Source organism: Gobio gobio (genome assembly GCF_949357685.1).
Source record: "Gobio gobio genome assembly, chromosome: 1".
NCBI classification, from domain to species: Eukaryota; Metazoa; Chordata; class Actinopteri; order Cypriniformes; family Gobionidae; genus Gobio; species Gobio gobio.
In genome coordinates this window covers 86244820-86271311 of record NC_137097.1, presented here as the reverse complement: position 1 = coordinate 86271311, position 26492 = coordinate 86244820, and the positions used below count along the sequence as shown (strand labels likewise).

Here is a 26492-nt window from a genome sequence, read left to right as displayed (position 1 = left end):
GCCAACAGCAGGGTGACTTTATTTTAAAGGGTAACTTCAGTGATTTAGCATTAGGCTTTGTATCAGTAGAAACCCGGTAGTAAATTCAAATTATGGTACTTTCCCCCCTCATATCCCCCTGAGACGAGAGAATTATGCATTTTATTTCTGAAAAAATCCTCCGATGACGCAAATATCGTCATTTTGCGTCATCAGAGGATATTTTTTGGCCAGAGGCTAAAGACTAAAGCCACTAGATGGAGGTGTTCCGCATGTTATCAACCCGCCCACAGGGGAGAGATCTCACGCACAGAATGTCAGACACAGACGGCTGCACAGACAATCATAACGGAGCGCTGCAGAGCAAAGTGAGTGTTTCAACTTTTAAATGAATTCCTGTGATAGTTTAGCTTCCATATGTGATCTGAAAAAGTGCCAGACTGGCGCTTAACGTTACCTCAGCTCAGCTCAGCTCTTCGTGATGAATGAAATCTGATCTTTCGTTTGGCTCACTCACACTTTATTGAAAAGACACGTTCAGTTTTTAATTGTAGTGTTTATTCTCTAACTGAACGAAATTATTGTATTACTATGAAGATCAAAACAATGGTGCTCGTAGGGCAGCGACGCAAGTGCATTCTGGGAGTTGTTGTCTTTCATCCACATGAGACAAAAATACATTTTCTGTCTTTTCTCAGTCTAGAAGGCCCCAAATTCAAAAATAATTTCACATTTCTACTGCATAAATTACCCAGTTTAAATATAAAGCTTAATGCTAAATCACTGAAGTAACCCTTTAATTCCAGGGTGACTCTAAAAAGTAATGAATTAATCATGTATTTATTACAATAAATAATAATAAAAAATATCATAGGACAAAATGAAATTCCACAATGTCCACTGGGATTCTAAGAATCCAATAAGATCCCACAGGACAAAGTGAAATTCCATTAAAATAAATCAGAATGTCCAATGGGATTCTAAGAATCCAATAAGATCCCACAGGACAAAGTGAAATTCCATTAAAATAAATCAGAATGTCCGTGACAGAACACAAAACTGAAACCCAAACTAGACCGAAGGGCTGGGATCCGAACACCACGCCCCACACACAAAACACAAGGACAGAAGAGCACGCAGAGCATGCTCAAAGCTGCGTGCTCACACAAGACAAGACAAACAATACAGGAGTGTCAGGGCTCTGTCACAAACCAAGAGTAAGCTAGACCAAAGTGACAGAGCCCTGAAAATAGGATTCTAAGAATCCAATAAGATCCTACAGGACAAAGTGAAATTCCATTAAGTAAAAATGCAATGTCCAATGGGATTCTAAGAATCCAATAAGATCCTACAGGACAAAGTGAAATTCCATTAAGTAAAAATGCAATGTCCAATGGGATTCTAAGAATCCAATAAGATCCCACAGGACAAAGTGAAATTCCATTAAAATAAATCACAATGTCCAATGGGATTCTAAGAATCCAATAAGATCCCACAGGACAAAGTGAAATTCCATTAAGTAAAAATGCAATGTCCAATGGGATTCTAAGAATCCAATAAGATCCTACAGGACAAAGTGAAATTCCATTAAGTAAAAACACAATGTCCAATGGGATTCTACAGGACAAAGTGAAATTCCATTAAGTAAAAATGCAATGTCCAATGGGATTCTAAGAATCCAATAAGATCCCACAGGACAAAGTGAAATTCCAATAGGATTTTTTGACAAGGGTTGCAACACTGCCTGCTTTTATTAAAGAGGTGGACTCAGCAAAACTTTCTGGTGAACAATGCACAAAATATATAATAAACTACAGGGCTCGCAAAATCGCAAGCCCGACATCCCGGAGCTAATATATCCATTTGGGCTACTAAAATGTATTACCGTCCTATCTTAAAAGTGAAAAAAATCTTGATGTGCATTGCTCACTCTCTTGACTTGATATTAAAGGAAAAATATGAACGCAAATTTGATCATGCCTATTTGACCGCAGTGAAGTTTAGCTGATGCACATTGGCTTGTGTGTGTGTGTGTTACTCATTTTCAGGGCAAGCCCAAGCCCTTATGGGGCCCTAAGCAGAATTATATTTGGGGGCCCCTCGGTGCCACCAATACGATTGACTATTGTCAATTTTTGATAATTTGCACACCCAGTATCAATGTTAGTAGTTGTAGCAGTGTTGCTTACATCATGTCTGGCTGTCATGTTTTTATTCTTAAACGTTTTTTAATTGTAACAGTAACAAACGCACAAGAGTGCTCAATGTTAATATTCAAAGCCTTACAGTACTACAGTTCAGACTGCAATCACTTTTCCTCAGGATTATTTGATGAATAGAAGGTTCAAAAGAACAACATTTATCTGAAATAGAAAGCTTTCAAAGAATCCTAAAAACATTGTACACAAAAAGACACAGAACTCTCATTTAATGGTAGGCTTGCTGCGATAGTCAGTGTTGCCGGTGTTCAGTCGCAACAAGGCCCGTCGTTTAGATTTTTTATAGTAGTAAAAATAATTTAGTTCAGCAATTGATTGAAATTACGCACTTTGCACCGCACCATTATAATTGCTGTTTTTTTAATGAGAACATTTCAATTAAAAATTCAATGAAAACATTAACAAGGCAACATTGTACCACATCGGACAAATTGAAACATTTGACATTTTCATATAGAAAAAATAAATATATTTATTGAAAACATCGATTTCTTTAACCAGACACCTGAACTAACACATTTACCCAGTTTAAAATGTATTACAAATTTCATATTTAATAAAAAGTAACATTTCAAGTTCAGCTATTGCTCTCAGGCAACATTGTACCATCGTGGAACACAACTATTACCAAACCATCACATCAAGTTATCATATCCATCTTAATCCTCATCTCGATCTTCAATCTCACCCTCACTCTCTCCCTGCCGGCTTGTCACTATGACCTCATCTTCCTCATCCTCATGACACCTCATCCTCACCCTCATCAGTTGTGTTTTTATAGCTTTTTTGAGTGCTATAGAAAATGTGCAGATCACAATATGTGCAGTTATAGTATGTGTATTACTATTCTTATACATGCATTACAAAACCATGCAAAAATGCAAATATATTTTGAGAATTCCAACTCTTTTCCATACAAATATACTATATTTGTATCCAACCTATTGTGTCTGGTATGGGCTTTGCGATTCCATTATGGTACAATGTTGCCTTGAGGCAACACAGTTTTTTGTTATTTACTCTAAAACATTTGATGATATATAATGTAAAGTTCTTGAAAATACTTCTTTACCTACCAGTGAAGGTGACTCATATTTTTTGTGGGTGATTAACTGGACGGAAATTAGTGAAAAATGCATTTGTCAATGGAGAAAATATGGAGCCATGTGACCTGTGCACATGTGCTGAAACAGGACTGAAAGAGTGAAAACTCCAACGTCACCTCCTGCCGGTGATACCGTTATTACCAGTGTTGCCACACATCAATCAACCAGTGAAAATGTCCTCACCGTCACATCCCTATTTCATGGTAAAACACAAGGAATGTGCATTACGTTTTACTTTCATTATTTTCAACTCTTCAGGGAAAACCAATCAAAGAAAACCTTGATTAGAACACCTCCTACTGGTCATTATATAAAACAAAAAGGAACATACATGAAATATTCTTTAAAGGGTTAGTTCACCCAAAAATGAAAATGATGTAATTAATTACTCACCCTCATGTCGTTCGACACCCGTCAGACCTCCGTTCATATGCAGAACACAAATGAAGATATTTTAGTGTAAATCTGATGCTGAGAAAGGCTTCAGATAGGCCTCCATTGGCATTCAGTGCATTTACACTCACAAGACCCATAAAAGGCACTAAAAACGTTGTTACAAAGTCCATCTCACCACAGCGGCTCTCCAATAATTTTACGAAGCGACGACAATAGTTTTTGTGCGCAAAAAAAATCAAAATAACGACTTTATTCAACCTCTTCTTGTCTTCCGTGTGTGCCTCCACGACGCATGCGCGAGAATATGACGTAGCGCCGGCGTTCGGGAATCCATGAAATGCGCACTTTAACTTTGAGAACTACGCCGAGACCTAAAGCACGATTAATGTAGAATTCAACAGCTGAGACACGCGCGTCTTCCTCTGCTCGTAAACAAATCGCTTCTGGGTCATGTGTCCGAACGCCGGATCTGCTCATATTCTCACGCATGCGTCGTGGAGACACACACGGAAGACAAGAACAAGTTGGATAAAGGTGTTATTTTGATTTTTCAGCAGGCGTCATGCAGATAGATTACTATTTTTGAAACAGTTCTGACCAAGTCCAACTTAAATCCAACAATATAAATAATGAACAAATAAAATATAAAACAACATGAAATTAGTTCATTGACAGTCTTATATATTAGTTCATATTATATATTAAGAATATAACCAATTTACAGAATTATCCATTCGTTTTCTGACAAGGAACACATGGAACGAATCACTGCTCCACATTTTGATTGACAGCCGTCACAACCTACTAGTGACCGTGTTTACTCCTTTCTTTTCAACCATTGGACAGGATTTTAAAATGGCTGTTGTATTTGTGTAAGGCGGGATGTTCTTCTGACGAAGCGCTGTTAAATATAGGTGAAGAACTACGGCGCAAAAAGAATAAATAAAATGATTTCTTGAAAAGGCAAAAGAACACATGCACATTTTCTCAATATGCGACGTGCGGGACAATGGGTGAAAATGCTGTGCGGTACAACGCAAAGCGGGACGGGCGGTCACCCTGTTACTGGAGGGTGCGATCTCCAAGACAGAGATTCTAGAAGCTATCAATTCTTTGAAAGGCAACAAGACGCCTGGTCTCTCACAGACCTTTGGAACTTGGGCCTCGAAGGGCATTCATTCTATCTCCAGTCTTTATGTAGATGGCAAGTTTGGATCATTTGCCCAACTCTCTCAACTATTTGATTTTCCTACGTCCCTTTAGATTTCTCCAAATTAAACACTTTTTCCAGAAAAATATAACCTCCTTTCCAGATTTTTCAGCGAGCAACACAGTCGTCCATATTCTTTCGGTACCCCATTCACATAAAGGCCTAATCTCGACTCTCTATAACGATATAAGCAATCGCTCCCCACATTCTTTGCAAGATGTCAGGAGACTGTGGGAGAATGATTTCGGGGAGGAATTTACAGATGATTATTGGAAGGCTGTGCTTGACTCAATTCATACCTCCTCTCCTTGTGCCAGGCACAATGTGATACAACTTAAAATAGTTTTAAGAGTACACTTAACTAAGACAAGGCTGGTGAAAATCTTTCCTAATGTCGATCCTTCATGCCCTCGCTGTAAAGGCCAACCAGCAGATTGTATACATATGTTCTGGTCATGCCCTAGACCTTAACACGTTCTGGGCCAACATCTTTGGTGCCTAGAATATTATGCTTCAAAAAAACATTACCCCCAACCCTGTAAGTGCCTTCTTTGGTTTTACCCCTGAAATTCACCCCTAAAACTGCCCCCTTATAGCATTCACTTCCTTGATTGCCAGATGTCTCATCCTGCTTTCCTGGAAGGAACAAGTACCTCCTAGTTTCACAAGATGGATTAGAGATGTAATGCATTTTCTAAAGCTTGAGAAGATCAGATATACCCTTAAAGGCTCTATTCAAACATTCAGGAAGGTCTGGACCCCCTTTAGAGAGTACTATGAGAGCTTGCAAACTCCATTAAATAAGCATGACTAAGGTGTTATCATCAGATATTTCAATATTATTATTATCCATTAGTGCTCGGTAACCACTTATTTTGTAAGGTTATGCTATATTGTAAATGCTCCTTCTACAATCCTTAGTTGGACAAGAACTTCAATGGACAATCATTCTTGGGAAGATCTGGATTTAAAGGGACAACTGGGATGGTTGGGGTGGTGGGGTATCTTTCATATTGGTTAATATCTGTATAATACTGCCATAACATTTTTGTATGCACATGATCCAGATGTGCTGTTGAAAATTCTACAAGTTTCAAGAAAAATCCAATAAAAATGGGTAAACATAGAAAGTGCCTTCTCGCAATTCAAGATGCGTAAGTGACATCTGACAAGTGTACCTGGAAACGGAAGCCTTTTAATCGGCAGAGGCACTTTCAACAGGAAGGCGGTCGGCCGAAACTTTACTTTATAAAGTTTTAAATATGGATATTATTCTTACACAAACTCATCGATTCTCTTCAGAAGGCCTTTATTAACCCCCCAGAGCCGTGTGGAGCAGTTATTCGACGGACAGATGCATTTTTTATGGACTTCAAAAACAGAGCAACAATTAATGCTATTATAAAGCTTGGATTAGCCAGAACTTTATTAATATAACTCAGATTTTATTCATCTGAAAGAAGAATGTCATAATATCATATCATAATCATATACACCTAGGATGAGTTGAGGGTGAGTAAATCATGGGATACTTTTAATTTTTGGGTGAACTATCCCTTTAATAGATTCATTTGATATGAATATATACACCATTTCTGCCAAACCGTTCGTTTTGCTGCAGTAAATCCATGAGATGCTACTCTGTAAGTTTGTTGTTCCCTTGTGCCCTCCTTGTGCAAGGTGTCAGCGGTCGTCTTCTGGACAGCTGTCAGGTCAGCAGTTTTCCCCATGATTGTGTCGCCTACAGAACTAGACTGAGAGACCATTTAAAGGCCTTTGCAGGTGTTTTGAGTTCATTAGCTGATTAGAGTGTGGCACCAGGTGTCTTCAATATTCAACCTTTTCACAATATTCTAATGTTCTGAGATACTAAATTTGGAATTTTCCTTAGTTGTCAGTTATAATCATCAAAATTAAAAGAAATAAACATTTGAAATATATCAGTCTGTGTGTAATGAATGAATATAATATACAAGTTTCACTTTTTGATGATATAATAATTATATGACCAGCACCTGTATATGCCATTTTATTATTGACAAATAAGATATAATATTACAAACATTGCTGAAAGCATGCTTTAACTGGCACACTAGCATTAACTGATCAACAAGCAGACAGAAACTATATAAACATGTCAAACTGACCAAAATAACCAATAACTACAAATCATTCAGAGCATCACTTGGGTTAGTTAACATGCAGTGGTGGGCCGTCAGGGCTGGCCTAATCACTATCAGAATCACTGACTCAAATTTTAATATATTTTTTCGCTGAATGTGTGTTAAATTATTCCCAATAGTATATTTTCTTAATTTCCTAGCTTTTCTCTTGGTTGGGCTGCTTCCAGTAGTGTTTGTTTATGTTAGAGATTTTATCCAATCATATTTCAGGCATCATCTGTTGCCAGGGTCAAAGAAATCTGCCGTGAGGCCTTCAGAATCAATATTGCGGGCTGTTAGATATATATTGAGATTCGCGCCAGCCGTGAGAGTGAGTGGCTGCGAGCATGCACGAGGGTGAATGGCGAATCTGAACACCACTGTTTAATGTTTTCAACAGAATAAAAGTCTGTCTTCAAGAACGAATTGACGCCCCCAGCCATCAGATAATACATCAGATTTAATCAGCCAATCAGATTTTGAGTTGGCGATATCGGGCCATCTAGCAGGCTTACAATAACGTCTGCATTTTCACGTCCTTTGATTGGGTGATCAGAGAGCGTAGTAGGCTACTATCAGAATAGCTAGCGAAGATAAATCATCTGTAGATTTAATAGCGTTTTTTTTTTTTCAATGAATCCACAATGGCTGACGGAGGAGAAGAAATTGATTTAGTCGCAGACATAGTTACAAAGCCATTTTCAAGACGGACTTTTCAAGAAAAGCTGGATATCGTGAGGAAAGGTCGGCCAACCCCGAAGCTAGCAACACTGTCCCTGCAGGGAAAGGGTTTACCCGCCACTTTCAATGCAGTAACTATGTCTCTGAGTTCTCTACACTAGATCGTGTACATTGACCTTTTTTCCCGGAAGTGCTGCGCTTTCGGGGCTGTTGGACATGGTGTTGTATTTGAGGTCAAAAATGATATACTGTTCGGTTTCTCTCAGAAACCGATCGTTTCGTGTCTTAAGACATTAATGTGTCGTCACGAGTCCCATGGATTAATTTGAAGTTGTCTGTGCATGTTTTTTTTACCCTAATAGAATTAGACCCCATTGACAAGCATTATATGAGTGACACACAGCAACGGTTGAAGTTAAAAATCTCCATTTGTGTTCTACTGAAGAAACAAAGACACCTACATCTTGGTTGCCTTAGGGGTAAGCAGATAAATGTCAAATTTTCATTTTTGGGTGAACTATCCCTTTAAGGAGAGGGCACCTATGGCCTTATTCATACACTGCTATGCACATCGACTGAATTTAGTACTGACTCAAGGGGCTTCAAAGCTTAAAGAATGCAAGATCTTTTTTGCCCACCTAAATGTCCTAGCTGCATTTTTCTCCAGATCCCCCAGGCACACGCAACTCCTGGACGAAATTTGCCAGCGGCGCCTTCCTGGTGTGGCACCAACACATCGAGATTGGTCAGTACAGTCTTTGAGAAGAGAGATGCCCTAAAGGAGCTGTTTCACCACATACTGGAACATCATGAAGAGTATGACGAGGACTCGTATGGATGATTTTGAGTTTTGTTTTTTGCTTGACACATTTAATGGGATTTTTAAGTATTCAGATGTGCTTTTGCAATACTACAGCACAAAACATTGGATGTACAATTCTGTCTAACAAGGGTGAAGGAGTTTTGTGACACCATTGAGCGAGAAAGGGCCCGATTTGGTCAGATCTACGAAGCCACATCTCAGGCGCTCCGAGCGCACGGAGAGGCCCAGCACAAGGAGACGTTCGTGCATACTACCACCAACTCCACAGCAATGTTCTGGACAACATTCTGCCAGATACGGAATAGATTTCAAGACCATGAAAAATTGATGTTTCTCTCTCTCCTCGACCCCCAGCAGTTTCAGACATACCGGAAAAAATTCCCGCATACAGCCTTCTCAAATTGTTCAAAAAACATTTATGCTTTTGTGTTTTATGTCCTGTAGAATTTGCACACACAAAAAACGCACAATTTTCTTTCAAATCCCTGGGAAAACCGCAATTGCCGGGGTTTCTGTGGTCGGAGAATGCCCTGTTATACTGCGTTTCTGTAGAATAGGGCAGAGCGGGGCACAACCTAACGCTTTTTGACTTTCTCAGTTTGTGTAAGTCCACTTGGGGTTCAGAGTATTTAGTTTTTCCCATATTAATTGCCCACTTGTCTAGTACAATTGTTAGTTGAGACCATTACATCACATGGCTATTTTATTTAAAGTTATTTTAATACAGTGTATACTTTTTTCTTGATTTACCCTGAAAGAATGGAAGTGAAATGTGACAACATGCCCCATAGGTGAGGGACATTGTAACATGACCAATTAACAGCTTAAAATGTTACCTGATATAATAAAAAAAAAGATTTTGTCAACAAAATACAATTATTAACTTTTTAAAATAAAATAATGGCATTTTTTAATCATTAAAAATATAAGCATTTTTGAGTTTGACTACAAACACATCCTAAATACAGCTATACAGCATATTTCAAAACATAATATAATAATATCTGAACATTAACTCTCAGTCATTATTCACCCTTTTCTCATGGTTTCTCAAAAGAATTCATAAAAGTATAGAATTTAATGGCATATTTCTAATAGGGGCTCATTGTAACGCAGTGTTAACACACACACCACCTACTCAACTGGGATTTAAATTGCGGCTCGTGTCTTCTGATGTTAGATCAGCATTAAAGAATGATCTCAACTGTTAAATAACAGATATAAGATTAAAATATTATAGGATTTTTCTTATTTTAAATAAACACAAAAAACAGAGATGAAAACTAAACGTAAGTAAGAAATTTACTTTTGCTATGGTTAAATACATGTTCTGTAATATCTTCCAGAAATTGTTTTATTTTGGTGCTATTTTTTCTCTAAATAATGTTGATATGGCAACTAGTAAATACACTAAGTTTGGTCATTCTGGCATGTGTGGAAAGGGTTAAAACATGCGTGTTACAACTAACCCCGCGTTAGGTTGTGCCCCGCGCTCCCCTATTGATGGTTTCTATAGCCGCGTCATCATGATTATTTTATTAAGAGGTGTGGATTAATTCGGGTAGGATAACATTACCACTGAAGGCCTAGGTGTGAAATGCACGGCCCTCCACTGTTAACATGTAAATATTAGACAGATTTGTGACGGTTCTTGTTCACAGAGGCATAAAGTTGACTGCAGTCCTCCTGAGCTCAAGCACTCGCTCCTCTGATAGAAGAATACTTCACTTTATCATCACAGCAAACCTCACAGATATGGTCAAATACGTTAAATAAAGTTTTGACCCAGTTTAAAGCTTTTGAGGGCCAGGTGCAGGGAATCCAGAGAGAGCGGGAAAGATGATGAGGGAGTCCAATCAGGTGTGAGGCAGGGAGGATCATGGGAAATGGAGTCCGAGACAGGCGTGGATGTGAAAACATGAAAACGCAAAAACATGCTATGAAGTGCTGATCTTAACCGTAAAGCCATGTTGTCCAATCAGAAGCCTAAACAAAAGATTATTGCTGGTTCCGGCTATAAATTAGCTTGGAGATTCAGGACAAATTATGATTATGTCAAAACATAACCAACACCACCTGATCAACTTTTCTCTTTGCTTGTCTGGCTGTTACAACAGCCCAAATTAAATGTAATATAAAAAATTCAAGAGCCCAACTAAAGCAAACACTGATCTCCATAATGGTGACTTTCTCATTTGGCAATTATGCTTGTTAACATCAGGTATGGTCAATCGTCACTTTATTATCTCATTAACTTTAACACTTTTCAGGGTTCATTAACACTTTAAAGGTCCTGTTCTTCGTGATCCCATTTTTCAAACTTTAGTTAGTGTGTAATGTTGCTGTTAGAGCATATATAATACCTGTAAAATTATAAAGCTCAAAGTTCAATGCCAAGCGAGATATTTTATTTAACAGAAGTTCCCTTTCAAAGCCTACAGCGAACGGGTGGTTGGGACTACAACCCTGTACATCCTGCTTTAATTACGTCAGTAGAACAGTTTGTCGACTAACCTCCGCCCACAAGAGCGCACGAAAAAGGGGGCGTGGTCTTGTTGCTCCCGCGTGGAGAAGAAGTAGTGTTGCGTCCGGTTGCGTTTGTATAGTGTTAGTCGCTATGTCGTCGAGAAGCTGTTATTTTGATCCCGGAGTCAAGTCACCTTTGTTTGGCTTTCCCAGGGCCGCTGTACTTAGAGATCATTGAGCGCATGCATCCCCGTTATGGTAAGAGGCGTGACCTTTCCGGTAACGTGCGCTCTGCGTGTGCTAAGCTGCTGTCGAATCACAACACGGGAACCGATGGCACAATCAGAACTCGTTACGTGTTTCTGAAGGAGGGACTTCATAGAACAGGGAAATCTTTCAAGCCGTTTTTAGGACAGTGAAAACAGCAGTACACAGATCAGTAAATTGTGCTAAAAATACTGTGTTTTTTTACACGCGAAACATGAACACATGTTATATTGCACACTGTAAACACAATCAAAGCTTCAAAAAAACACGAAAAACGGGACCTTTAACACTCTTGAGTGTGGTCTCAAATAGACTCCCAAGAGAGTTCATTTAAGTTAATTTAGTTTTTGCTGTGCAGTAACTTTCAAATATATACAAATATCAAATTATACACAAATTAACATGATCACATTGTTCACTGGGAGTATGAAAGGAAATGTTGATTGTGTCATTGTTTCCATCATATTTATTCCTATCTGTGACTTTAGACCAGAAAGAGTACACATTTACAAACTTATCATTATCTGAATAATTAGAGTGTCATATTTCAGTCCCCTGTGGAGCAGAGCTTATGAATATTAATAACTCACGGATCGACCTGCAATACTCACCACAGAGTCATCAGTGCCGCTTCTGTTCCCTGAAAAATAATGTCATGGGAATATTTATCAGACACACAGTCTCTAATGCAGATGCCTGTCAGTTTTTAAAAGAGTCTAGAAGAATTGATTTCTCTTCACTCAGAGGAATTCTGTCTAAATTACACATTTATTTTAGCTGTAAATACTTCAGATGTGTTTGACTTGTTGGCTGTTGTTACCAAATATGAGGAACTCTAAAAACTCACCAGGTCTTTTTTTACAAATCGGACAGCGAATAAGAGCAGGAAGGACGACGGATGAAGTGGCAACGATCCCAATCACAATCACAATCACTGAGACAGAAAATATATAAAGAGACACGTTCAGCATTACTGTTTAACCAAATACAACAACTACAAATAAAGTTATAAATGTCACATTTAAAAGCATAATTATCCATGTTCATCGTGAAGTAAACTGATACTTGTTTCTGTACAAGAGAATGAAATTAGGAAGTGATGTAGATTACGAATTAAACATAGCTTGAGTCAAAGTGTGCGTTTAGCTGCTCAAACAACTTCAGATACTGATTCTAGAAAAAATACACAAATTATATTTTAATGCATGAACACAACATCAAGGCATTTTTAAATATAACTCTGATTGTGTTCATCAGAAATGAGAAAGCCATTTTTGTAAGACTTTTTTGACGGAGGATTGGCAGCGTTGACTAGCACGGCACGCTATCTCAGGAACCGAGGTTATGTTAGTAACCGGAACATTCCCTTTTAATACGGTTCACAGGCATTGCATCAGTTTCTGACACTTTTGGGGAATGCAATTCAATGGCACCGTGCCACTAAGGCATTTTCCATAAATATGAAAAATAAGAATCAATATAGACTGTGAAAAAAGCTGCACGTTCCATCAGCATTTCTGTAAAAGTTGTTCTTGGCCTTCAGTTGTCCAATCCTGTTCCTGGAGATCTACCTTCTGGATCAGGGTTCAGATTTCACTCTACAGGATGGTAGATCTCCAGGAACAGGATTGGGCAGCCCTGAGATATGGTTTGAATCCTCATTATCAATCCATTTTACTCACCATTGCTACTTTGACAGAACAACACTTGTCAAATAAGGCTGACAAGACACTTTATTTAAACAACTCTTTCAAATAAAGTTCAAATTCAAGGGAAGAGAGGATTCAGTGAAAGTTCTTTAAATGGTACCTTCTGTAGAAGTTTCTGGAGAGTTTATAGGGGGGTTTGTGTCATCTTGAGCTGTAAAGGATGAATGTTACTTCAGATGATTCAAACTGTAGAATATGACAATTATATTTTTACTTTGATCATCACATCACATAAAAAGTTTTTTTTCAATTTCTTCATTATTTCCAGCAGCACTTTCTGAATTGTTATAACTTCACTGCAGTTAATTGGTTTGAAGCGATGCTTTGAGTCACTCTTCTGTCAGAGTCAAAGAAGCTTTTGTGCCCTCAGTTTGTTCTGGTTCAGTGACACTAAAGGCCAATTTATACTTCTGCGTCGAGTGCACGCAGAGGGTACGGCGTACCCTACGCATAGACGCGTTGGATACGCCGTACCTTACGGCGTAGCCTGACGCGCACCTCTCCAAAAATGTAACAACGCGTCAATTCTACGCGGACCGCAAGCGCTGTGATTGGTCTGCCAGAACCCTTCCCTCAGGTCAATAAATAAATAAAAAATCTGCGATAGGAGTGTGTGTGTGTGTGTGTGTGTGTGTCCAGAAATGGGATGATAGTTCCTTACGTCTGCTATAACACACTATTTTGCAGTCCAGCGATTCTTTATGGTAGTAAATAAATACATAGATCCGCTGAATATAGTTTATTTATTTTCTCATTAAAACCAAAGATGTTAATCAGTAATTGTATATCAAGAACAGGGACACATTAGGGTATATTTCGTGAATGAAGTCTCCGCAACAGCAATCGATTGCTGAGCCACCGCTGCTGAAAACAGCGGCCACGAGCTCCGCATGGTTTCACAAACACATTCCAGCGCCAGATCGCCTTATTTAACTTTACTAATCAACTAGAGATGCTTAATTTGTATTAGATACAACAACTCAAGCTGCAAGAAAAGCCGCTCTCTCACTGCTGCTGATATTCCGACATGAATGTACAGATTCTACACAACAAACTGCTTCTTCTTCGGCTGTTGTCTTGATTACACCAACATGCCCGAGGACACTGCCTACTAGCGTCTGCATGTGTAATTGCACATTGACGCAGACAACAGCGCAGAAGTATAAATGCTCACGATGGCGTCGGCTATACGCGTACACTACGGCGTACTCTCGACGCAGAAGTATAAATGGGCCTTAATAGTCCTTAGTGTTACTGACATTATGAGGGGCTTCTGAAACTGATTCATGAGAGTGTTTTCTCACCTGAATATGTGACTGAGGTCTTGAGTTGTTTTCTCTGAGTTAGCTGACATATCCACTTTCTGTTGAAATCTTCATTCAGGAGTGTTGTAGTCAGAGAGATGATACAGCGATCTGGAGCTGATATCTGATATCTGGAGTCTGTCTGAAGATCAACACCAGCCTGATTCACCCAAAACAGCTTCATATCCCGAGAACGGACCAAATAATCACAGAAGAGTCCATCATATACATACAACTGACAGGAGAAAGTCACAGAGCAGCCTGGACTGATCTCAGTCTGTGAGCAGGATGATGATGATAGAGACGCTGAAACACAACACAAGACACACAAATCATTTGTGTGCATCAAAACAAAGAATCTGCCCTTTTTAAATTGACTCCATAATCATAAACTCACCCTGAAGAACATGCAGATAAACACGTGCATCAGTTCCTTGTTGTTGTCCATTCACATATTGTTGGCAGATGTAAGATCCATAATCTTCTATTGTGACGGTGTTGATGTTCAGAGAGCAGTCAGACCCCAGACTCAGTCTCTCATCTCTCCCTGTGTTTTTAATCCTCATCACTCCATTAATCAGTAAAACTGGTGAATCTTTGTTAGAGTAGATCCATACAGTTGATGTGCAGTCAGAAAGAGCATTATTACAGGGCAGACGGACATTTGCACCAGAACTGATGAACACATCCTCTCCACTGGAACCTGAAACACAGAACATGTGAGTGATCATTATAATAATCAATGAAAACATAAAACATACCAGCATAAGAAGCAGAGGATTGAAAAGAATGCAGTGTTTTCTCCTCACTGGAGAAGTGTTGCTTCACAGCTCTCTTATTAATATCCAGCATTTAATGATATTCATGTAAGGATCGGTTTTGCTGCTAAGACAAAAGCTGAGATCCAAGAACAATAAAAGTCACTAATCTTGAGAGAAGATCTCACAGAAACTGTGTGACGTCACCCATTTCTCCCACCTCCCCATTTTGCCCTCTCCTTGCCCTGGTTTCAAGTCACCAAATGCAGATATACCAGTGATGATGTATCTTGTAAATCTATTGTTTTATCCCTTTCATGTTGATGTCTTTTTAAAGGTCTCGGTGCAAATGGTAAAATGGTCTCAGTTTCACTGCAGTCACTAGTAGTATTAGAAAGATTGAAAACTAATGAGAATTCAGTTCTCCTTTTTGAGTAGTCTCTTCAAAGATATCTGATCCACTCCCCCAAAACCAGGTGTTTGTGTTGCAAATATTTACAGCCCTTTTGTTCTAGTTGGAGTATATAAGGGAGGGTAACAGATCTGCCGAGGGGGAACATTCTGCAGCCAGAAACCCCATGTGGTGCTGGGTCAGTGTATTTGGGACACACACACACACACACACACACTGCATGTAGATTATGAGCCAGGCAAGATGACTCTTTTAAATTATTTTCATATTGCTTTGCAATTGTGTTTTATGTTTTTACGCTGATCAGTTGTGTACCATGGATTCTTGTTTACTTATTTACTTTTCCTGTCTGGATGAAATAAATGTTAATCTTGACTTATCTTGTATTATTCTGAAATCATTATTCTAGTATGGATCAATGTAGAGTCCTTTATTACCGCAAAATCTAGGATTATGATAGATCACACCGATGACGCCATGACTGAAGCATGGGGCGCAGCGTGCGCGATATTCCGATTCCTGACTATCGCTGGATTGGCAAGTTGTAGTTGCAGTTGCTTTCGTGGGTATTACTAAAATTATGCTTTTTGTTGAGTGAGCATGGGCAACTTATTAAAGGTAAAATATCCACTCTGCATCCTCTGACTAATATCAGAAGTAACATTTTGTGCTCGTGAACGCACGGTCCGGACGCGTCTGTTCTTTGCGATACTGGGTCTCTTGATTAACGAATTTGAAAACTAAGAAGATACTAAGAAAATCAATGATCTAAATTAAACTGCAACTAATCATAAAATCAGCTGATAAACTCTAAACGTAACACACTTTATGGAGTCACATTAAATTGGAGTCAGATAAAATTATTCATGGAGTCAGATTTGGAATGAGATATCAATAAATTAAGAAAACTTCACCAAAAAGCTGAAAAGGCTTACACGCAGAATTCCTTTTGACCAAGCCGTTAGCATCCGGTTTTTGGGCTAATAAATGGAAGTTTACATTCAGAACAGAAGAAGAATGAAAGAGTATCTATAAACAAGCCCAAACTAACTCATTTAAAATGCCGATGGGCTCATGTAGCCAAACTCTCTCATTCGGCACGAATCCAAATCTGGGGGGGGGGTGGGGTGTCTGGGAGACATAATGATAAATAGTGTTCGACCGATATATCAGCCGGCCGATATTTGCGTTTTTTACGTGTATCGGCCGATACAAGGCTGCTGCTTTCGCCGATATTTTTTCCCCGGCATTATTACAGACAGGCGTCCACAGGCGGCTCTGTGCTACTGGAGACACTGCAGTTCATGGACTGCCCCTCGCCCACTAGCAGTGCTGGAGTCTGCTCTTCAAGACAACGATAAGTTTCAAAGCATCTTTTAACTGTTTGACTTAGTTGAAATATTGCCATACACTTTGAAAGTGGAAACACTTTATGTATACACACACACAGTATGTGCTTGCAACTATAGCTAAGCTAAACTATAGCTAAGTTTGTGCGTCCAAATAGAAAACGCAAATGCTTAATGCCTCGTCTATAAAACTGCTTGCCATTGTATTTAGGGAGCTGCAGATAGCCTTATTGTAGGCTATTCGTATGCAAACAGTAGCTAACACTGGTGTAACCCCAATGACGACAGTAGGTTAGACATCTGGCCGGATGGACCAAGGATGGAACTCCTCACAGCCTCTCGTTGTAACATCTCATAATTATCTTTAAATCAAACACCGAGCCAGAGACAGACGCTCAGCGCTCGTCACATCACAACTCATGACAACTATTCAGTGTTTTCAACGACATCATGTTTATTCCAGGTTTCAGACATTTAAATGCTCATAAGTAGGCTACAAGCAAAAAACACCCACTGATGTCTATGAAAGCGGCAATGACAATCCTTTCAGGCGGTTATAATTTGACTAACGTTACATGTTTTATTCACATCAGATACATGCACATTATATAGTAGCTATATCGTTTACTCTATTCTTCTTCCAGTTCACTGGTCACTTACTTTCATGTATTTTGTAAGACGAGAATGAACTCAAGTGTTGTAAATCCGACAGATCCGATTCTGAGGCGCAAACTAACATGGCGCCGCCCATTGCGCTTTATAGATCAACTAACACACATTGACTCACACATTTGAACATCAGATAGTTCGTGACACAGTTAAGAAGTCTGTGAATATTTTGAATAAAAAGAAAAAACGAAATAAACCCGATACAGCTGAGCTGTCAGCGCTATTGCGGCTGCTGTGTGTCATGTGAGAAACATGACGCGTCGCCATGGAAACATTAAGGCGATGCGTTCTAAAATATTTAGCCAGAGAAAATGATCATATTTCAAAATAAAGCTGAAGCTCGAAGCTGGTTAGTAGCATACCGAGAATACAGACTAGGCTAACTGCTGTTATTACTGTAACTGTTATTTAGAGTTATATTAGGCTTGTTGTAGTTGGGTTAGGTGGCTATTAGGTTTTACTGTGAATTTGTAAATAAGTCAATTGTGTTTTGTATTTATTTATATTCATACATTTAAGTATACATTAAACTTTTAATAAATAGTTCAATTTAAATAAATAAATAAAAAGCCATTTAAATGTTATCCACCTCATTTTGTGGCCATTTAAAAAAAAAAAAAAAGTATCGGTTCAGGCACCGTTTAGGCACCGGAACCGTTTTAAAAGTATCGGTTTGGCACCGGAATCGAAAAAAACCCAAACGATACCCAACCCTACTCTTAATCAATTCTTCTTCTATCCATTTATCCAGGCTTACCTAAAGTTAATACTGCCCCCTACCAGGGAGGATCGCTACTACAGCTGCACTTAACTCGTAGAAGGCTGAAGACTGTTACATCGTGACTCTTCTAATCAGATCATACATAAACAAAAGGGCTTTTGTGTTGATGTGACTATCTACACTAATTAGGTCCAGGCGCCGCCGTGTCTCCGCAAGAGATTGGAGCGTTGAATTTTATAGCCCCGAGACATTCATGTGACTTTACACCCACACACACACACCCTTTGTGCGAATGGGCGCGCACATACTTAGAACAAGACACGGGACTGTTTGTGTCACCCCCACACCCGCGTTATTTGAACCATGTGGACCAAAGCTGCCTCAATAACGTTTAAATATATATATTTTGTTGATTTAATGTCTTTATACAATGTATTAAAAGAGCTAGGATGTTTGCTGTATGTAAATCAAACTTTGTGTGCCAGTAACTGTGGAAATCCTGTAACTCTGTACCCTCAAATCGCAGAATGATAGTGTGCGGTATCTTTCAAACCGCAGAAACCCGACTGTACCGAATCTTGTTCACAAATTACAACAAGATGCATAATTACAAAAGTACCAGCTTTCTAAGAATAGAGGCTTAAAATGATCACCCAATTGATTAGCCAAGAGGAGGGGGGGGGTGCCCAGGAACAAAGGAAAACTTGCGCCTTCTGTCAAAGGACGTGATTGGATCCCTCCAAAAATAGGGCGTCAGTCATCTCATCTATAAGAACGAGAACTGACCATTACTTCTTTGCATTTCGCCATTGAGAGGAAGACCACCCTGGCCTTCGCCACACTGAGAGAAGGACCCCTTGGCATCCCCGCCACGGAGAGAAAGACCAGCAGCTTCCTCTAACGACTTTCCTAAGCTTCAGAGAAATTCTCCTGGGACCCGAAGATCCGTACCAAACTTCCCCGACGATTCGAACTCAGACACTTACACACGAGAAGCCATAGCAATGCAAGTATTTTGTTCACAATCAAACTGCGTGTAGAAGGTTCTCTGAATTATTCCTGTTCACGGGACTGTTAATTTCTTGAGGTCTCTGAAAGGGCTGTGAAGCTGTCTCTCTCTCTCTCTTCCTCTCTCTCTCTGTCTCTCTGTCTCTCTCTCTCTCTCTCTCTCTCTCTCTCTCTGCCTCTGTCTCTCTCTCTCTTCCTCTCTCTCTCTCTCTCTCTCTCTCTCTCTTTCTCTCTCGTTAATTCTCTCTTTCCATCATTCTTTCCTCCTTTATATTATTCGTTAAGTTTGATTTTTCCTTGTTTGTACCATATTGTTTGTATTCTCCTACATATATATGCATATTTACCCCGTGTGACTCGTAGCTTTGTATACTTTAGTTGTTTTATTCAAACTCAATAATTTAATTGAATTGAATCCGTATTGTTTTGCTCACAAATATAGAAGTCAATGAGACGTAAGATTTTAGCTACCCATTTAAGCTTGATTTTCTTGTATTACTACTTCAGTAATACAAATTGTACAAACATAAGAAATATTATTTGTCCTGATCAAGCAGATTAATGTTTCTTAAGGTTTGTAAGATTGATAATTGATGAAGAAATCAATTTGGATAAAGGTTACTTTTACATGATTCAAGGTTCTGTTATAAGTTAATATTGTCTATACAACAAGCAAATCATATTCATAGACTCATGAATATTTATACCATTTGAATTAATTATTCCCCCGAAACTCATTGTTGTTACACTGGTCATCAGTGGCGCAAAAAGTGGGTATGCGCTATATGCGGCACATAGGGGCACAGCACCTTGGGGCGCCAAAGCGATGGTATGAAAAACATTTGTTTTGTGGTATTTTCTATATGTAACTGCTGTTGTGCGTTTCTAAGTAATTTCTGTATTTCCTCAATATTATATAACATTTTAGAGGACTAATAGGCTAGAGTAGGCGCCCTCATAAGACGCGCGCTTATATGGTAAATCACGCGTCAAGGACGCGCACTATGAGTCGGACAAAACGCACATTATTAACGTGTAGGCTAAACAGGTAAACCAAACAGGCAGTGCAAACTTGTGTTTGAAGGATCCAAACAGACGAAAGAACGCGCTCTTTCCTTGGTGTTCTCAAAATTGCATACTTACTTTTTACTTTTTATCTTATAAAGTAAAGTTACATATATATTGTTAACCATCTTTTTAAGTTATTACACTATTTACCACGATACACTATGGTTGTTATAGAATTAAATTAAATCAGTATCAACAAAATCCATCTTACCATTTATCAAAATCCACTTACACTGTAATTACAATTGCCTAAATAATGTCATGAGATCTTTAGATTTATGTTCTAAATATAATATTTTAATTATAGAAATATGAAATTATTCCAGGCCTATGAAACTAAAAATACATGTCATCACACCTGGGAATCGTCAAATGTAAGGCAAGAGGCAGAGACATTTTGTACTGGCCAGGTATGTCGACACAAATTGAGGATGCAGTATCCAGATGTGCTACCTGCAATGAAAACAGGAACAATAATCAAAAAGAGCCATTGTTCCAACATGAAGTGCCAGGACGACCTTGGGAAAAAATAGGTACAGACATTTTTGACCATGGTGGTTCAGCATTTCTGTTATGTGTGGACTATTTTTCAAAGTACATAGAGGTAAAACTACTCAGGGACACGACAAGCTGTGGAGTCATCAGAGAAATGAAATCCATCTTTGCAAGACATGGAATTGCAGATATAGTAGTGTCTGACGATGTACCTTTGCTGAATTTTCCAGTTTTGCAGAGGAATGGGGATTCAAGCATGTGACTTCAAGTCCGGGTTATGCACAGTCTAAGCCGAGAGAGCGGTGCAAACAGTCAAGAATCTCTTAAAGAAAGCGCAGAGTAGTCAATGTGATCCGTACATAGCCCTACTGGAGTACCGTAACACGCCAATGGAAGGGATAGGATTATCACCTGCACAATTACTGATGGGGAGACGTCTACCAACATCATCTGCATTGCTTACCACGGAGGCAATGTCGCAAGTGCATGAGTAGCTTAAGCAGAGACAGAAGAATCAGAAGCAGTACTATGAAAGAAATGGTAATAACAGTGTAGAGAAAGAGCAAGCTTACCGTACAAGGTCTGGAAGAATTGTAAAAATACAAAGACTGAGAGTCAATACAATGAATGTTCATTGTTGCATGTGTAATAAGTTGAAATGCAATAGTTTGAGTATAAATGCATTTGTGAAAATGTGTGGAATAATTTTGTAGTTATGCTGAAAGTTTGGTAAAGTAAACTTAAATGTTGTGTTTAAAAGTTGTGCAGAAGTTCTATGCATCAGTATAAAGGAACATACTTAAGAAGGGGGATGTAACAAATTGTATATGTTATATATGAGGTTATGAAGACATCTAGTGGTCATCTGATATAATGACATGGGGAGTCACGTGTGTATGTTGGGTGACTGGGAAGGGTAATAAAGTTATGTGATGGTGCAGCAGCTCGTCTTGGTCTGTCTGTCTAGAGAACAGAACATAGCCCACTTTTAGTCAAAAGACAAAACTGATTAATGTCGTTTTTGCCAATGTAGCGCATGGTATGGTTGATATCCCATCATGTTCGCAAAGTCAATAATATCTGCAAGATGTGTCATTTCATGACATGGTCTATCTGTAGCTCTGATTGGACGGGCTACGTGTAGTCTGCTTTTAGCCCACCCATTTGTAAACATTTGAATCAGTATTAGCTTTGCTGTCCCGCATAACATGCACTTAAATTGTAAGACAGTCAAATAATATCATAGATATTACTGGTCTCTCTTCCATTTTAAGTTAAACAAAAAAAATGCAATTACAACTCTCAACCTCTAGATGGCAACTGTATCCTGTACTACTGACAAACGGCAGATATCGCGAAAAACATTTCTGTCGTTTTGAGTGAAACTATTTAGAGGAGGAGAACAACAACGGGCAACAGCAAACGTTAAAGGACATTCTTTGGCCTTGTAAGTATCTGTGTTTTCGTTTTGACGTGTTCATTATGTACATTATTTGTTATCATGTGTAGGAATATGAGATTTGAACTAGTAATTGTAGAATAACAATTCGTGGTTAGTCGTGGTTAGCTTAAAGGATAAGTTAACTTTTAAATAAACTTTTGCTGATAATTTACTCACCCCCATGTCATCCAAGATGTCCATGTCTTTCTTTCTTCAGTTGAAAAGAAATGAAGGTTTTTGATGAAAACATGCAGGATATTTCTTCATATAATGGATTTCAATGAGCTCCAAACGGTTCAAGGTCCAAATGACAGTTTCAGTGCAGCTTCAAAGGGCTTTAAACGACACCAGACGATGAATAAGGGTCTGATCTAGACAAACCATCAGCTTCTGAGAGAAACCCAGCAGTATTTATGCTATTATTTACCTCTTATCAGACGAACGTGATCATCTCTGAGATCAGCCATAAAAATTTCCGCTAAGTGAGGTCAAAATGTGAGCATGGTCATAGATATATCGATCGTAGATGCCTCATTCTACTGATCCGTGCAGGCGCTAATGAGGCACCTATGTATACATCTATGACCACGCTCGCATTTTGACTTCACTTCGCGGAAGTTATGGCGGAGCTCAGAGATCTAAAACTTTGTCTGATAAGAGCATAAATATTAGCATAAATACTGCTGGGTTTCTCGCAGAAGCTGATCGTTTGGCTAGATAAGACCCTTATTCATCATCTGGTATCATTTGGTATTGTTTAAAGCCCTTTGAAGCTGCACTGAAACTGTCATTTGGACCTTGAACCATTTGGAGAGCATTGAAATCTATTATATAAAGAAAAATCCTGGAATGTTTTCATCAAAAATCTTAATTTCTTTTCAACTGCAGAAAGAAAGACATGGACATCTTGGATGACATGGGGGTGAGTAAATTATCAGCAAAAGTTGATTTAGTGAACTTATCCTTTAACATGCTACATGTACCTGTAGGTACCTTCAAGGGGATAAACATGAAACATGTGCAACCTATTTGTGAGGAAAGCCACAAATATACTTTTACTCTTTGGATCATTATATGAAAATATGAGTTTTTGACTTGGCACGGCAAATTTATATAGCACATTTCAACAAGCCAAAAGTGCTTTACATAAAACATAAAAACCAACATTGGGTAATGTAAAAAGACAATATAAGAAGACATTTAAAAACATTTTAAAATAGTTCAATAGAAAATAAAAAACATGATAAAACAGGAGAGTAAAAGTTACAGTGCAGTGGAAGAAATGTATCATTATTCCTTTCCAGTTAATAAAAGGCAGTGGCAAACAGTAAAGTCTTTAACTTTTATTTTAAATAATTAAGAGTTGCTGCAGAACTGCAGTTTTCTGTGAGTTAGGGTTAGGGTTAGGGTGTTTCCAGATAAATTGTGGGGGAAAAAACACTAAATTCTGCTTCTCCATGTTTAGTTTTGACTCTGTGGACAGAAAGCAGACCTGAGAGGTTCATAATGCAGCAGAAGATCAGAAATGTACTTTGACCTTAAACCATTCAATGCTTTAAAAACCAGCAATAGTATTTTAAAATCAATTCTTTGACAGACAGGAAGCCAGTGTGAAAAAACCTCAGAACTAGAGTGATATGATCCACCTTCTTGGATTTAAAGACACTAGGTTGATTGAAAATTATCCAGCAATCAGTCAACAAAGCACAACAATAAATATGCAGAATACTTACATTCACAGCACACTGCACACACACAGGAATAAATCAGCTTGTCCAATTGTCTATCTCATTGTGCTAATGCAACTTGGTGGCTAAAACATGTTTAAAACCCAAAAATTAAAATTCTGTCATTCACTCACCCTCAAGTTGTTTCTTTCGTCTGTTGAACACAAAATATATTTTGAAGAATGTGGCTAATCAAACGGTTTATGGTCCCCATTGACTTCCATCGTATTTATTTTCCTACTATGAAAGTCAATGGCTATCAAATGTCTGGTTACCAACATTCTTCAAAATACTTTTTTTGTGTGTGTTCAACAGAAGAAAGAAACCCATACAGGTTTGAAACAACTTGGGGTGAGTAAATGACGGCTCTCTCTTTAAACATGTCACACACATGCATCTTAACTCCCAGCTCTAGTGTGCATCCTTCATCACAATTACTGTAAATAAAGTAAAACATTATGATGTCAACAACGCTTTTCTTCTGCAATATTGTTTCTGATTTGGCAGATGCTGTGATGACCGACTTCCCAGCGGCAACAGAGTTTGGGTAAAGGAATGCAAAAAAGCCAACAATGATGTTTTATAAACCAACAAAAGGGTTAACTTTATATTTTGTCATTCTTAATATTTTTCTTATTATATTACGTTGTTAATATTCCATGTTTCTTATCCTAATTTTATATTTAATTGTATTTTTAACATTTTATTTAGTCATTTTTATGTGTTGATCTTTTTGTATTATCTGAAGTTGTCTATGTTGTTAATGTTCTTTTTCTAAATAAAACCTTTATATTTAGAATCCTTTAGCCATGTTGTTGTCTATTAGACGTATATATGTAGTCGTTCAATAGCCGTCTAAACTTGGGCTATGATTAGACGTCTATTCTTGGGCTATGATTAGACGTCTATTCTTGGGCTATGATTAGACGTCTATTCTTGGGCTATGATTAGACGTCTATTCTTGGGCTATGATTAGACATCTATTCTTGGGCTATGATTAGACATCTATTCTTGGGCTATGATTAGACATCTATTCTTGGGCTATGATTAGACATCTATTCTTGGGCTATGATTAGACATCTATTCTTGGGCTATGATTAGACATCTATTCTTGGGCTATGATTAGACATCTATTCTTGGGCTATGATTAGACATCTATTCTTGGGCTATGATTAGACATCTATTCTTGGGCTATGATTAGACATCTATTCTTGGGCTATGATTAGACATCTATTCTTGGGCTATGATTAGACATCTATTCTTGGGCTATGATTAGACATCTATTCTTGGGCTATGATTAGACATCTATTCTTGGGCTATGATTAGACATCTATTCTTGGGCTATGATTAGACATCTATTCTTGGGCTATGATTAGACATCTATTCTTGGGCTATGATAAGATTTTCACTGACAGCCCAAATTCAGCCTTGTTTTAGCCTAGACGTCTGGGCTGTGTTTTGACGCCTATTAGACGTCTTTTAGATGCAAAATTGCTTGCTGGGACATTATGACAAATATCAGTGCATTCAGGAATAAAACACAATGAACCAAACACCATGACATGACTTTCAGCAACAGTTTAAACTCTTTACCAAACACTTGCCAGAATCAGTTTTTGAATATGTTCACATCATACAGATCTTTAATGATATCTTATAGATAAACAGATGTGTTTACCTGAGAGAAGAGAAGAGAGAACGATCAGTCCCAGCAGACACAGATCACACTGATCAGCCATTTTCTGTTCCTGTCAGTCTTTCTGTTCTTAATATAGTCACAGCTCTTCCAGTGGCGGTTCTAGACCACGGTAACTAGGGGGGCCAGGCAGGGGCCACTTGTGCTTTTAGGGGGCACACGTTAACATTTATCTTAATCAGTAGTTAAATAGGTAGTTTACCTAAAAATGAAAATTCTTTCACCATTTATTCACCCCCATGTCGTTCCAAATATGACTTTCTTATATTAACATAAGAAATGTAAAATCCCTTACAGAAATGTAAACACAATATTAACTTATTTATTTTATTAAACTGTTGTATAAGATCAGTATCGCATTTGCACTCATGCTATTCTGGGTAGAAAAGCACAACTAATGTGATATTGCTTATACTGTAGTCTATATCATGATGATAATGTGAGGGCGTTTTCACACTGGCAGTTTAGTTGGAATAACTGGTAATGTGAAAGTTGTCATGCGGAGCCGGGTGAGCTGAGCTCTGGGGAACTGAATTCGAAACTGCCTGAAGGAGCTGGTCTGAGGTGGGTTTGCGCTCGAGCTGTGCCAAGATTCATGTGAATGTGAAGCAACAAGGACTCGGGTGTGCAAGAAAAGTAACCCGCGCATGCATTTTATCAGATGAAGATGTATTTAGCTCAATAAAACACATGTAAGGGATGATAGTGTTGATGATTTACCTGATACGAGTGAGAGGGAGCCTGCGGTGTAGAGCACAACAAACCCAGTGTAAAAACGCTCTGACTCAAACTCAAACAGGGGCATTTTTGCATTTTATGGACATTC

At 38.5% G+C, this 26492-nt stretch overlaps 1 protein-coding gene across 6 annotated transcripts; it reads right to left on the bottom strand.

Moving 5' to 3' along the window:
- Positions 1–2543: 2543 nt before the first annotated feature.
- LOC307132293 (uncharacterized protein) lies at positions 2544–25754 on the bottom strand. 6 transcript variants are annotated; one of them, XM_079826508.1, is made up of 8 exons: positions 25649–25754; positions 14720–15025; positions 14323–14628; positions 13119–13169; positions 12157–12243; positions 11921–11949; positions 3698–3724; positions 2544–3497 (listed from the first exon to the last, which is right to left on the bottom strand). In XM_079826508.1, the coding sequence occupies exons 1-7, from the start codon at positions 25707–25709 to the stop codon at positions 3719–3721; spliced, it is 846 nt and encodes a 281-aa protein (XP_079682634.1). In that variant the 5' UTR covers positions 25710–25754; the 3' UTR covers positions 2544–3497; positions 3698–3718. The 6 variants fall into 6 exon arrangements, with proteins under 6 accessions (XP_079682634.1, XP_079682633.1, XP_079682631.1 ...); XM_079826507.1 differs by lacking the exons at positions 2544–3497; positions 3698–3724 and adding an exon at positions 6924–10372; XM_079826505.1 differs by lacking the exons at positions 2544–3497; positions 3698–3724 and adding an exon at positions 10800–11791.
- Between the last annotated feature and the right edge of the window lie 738 nt (positions 25755–26492).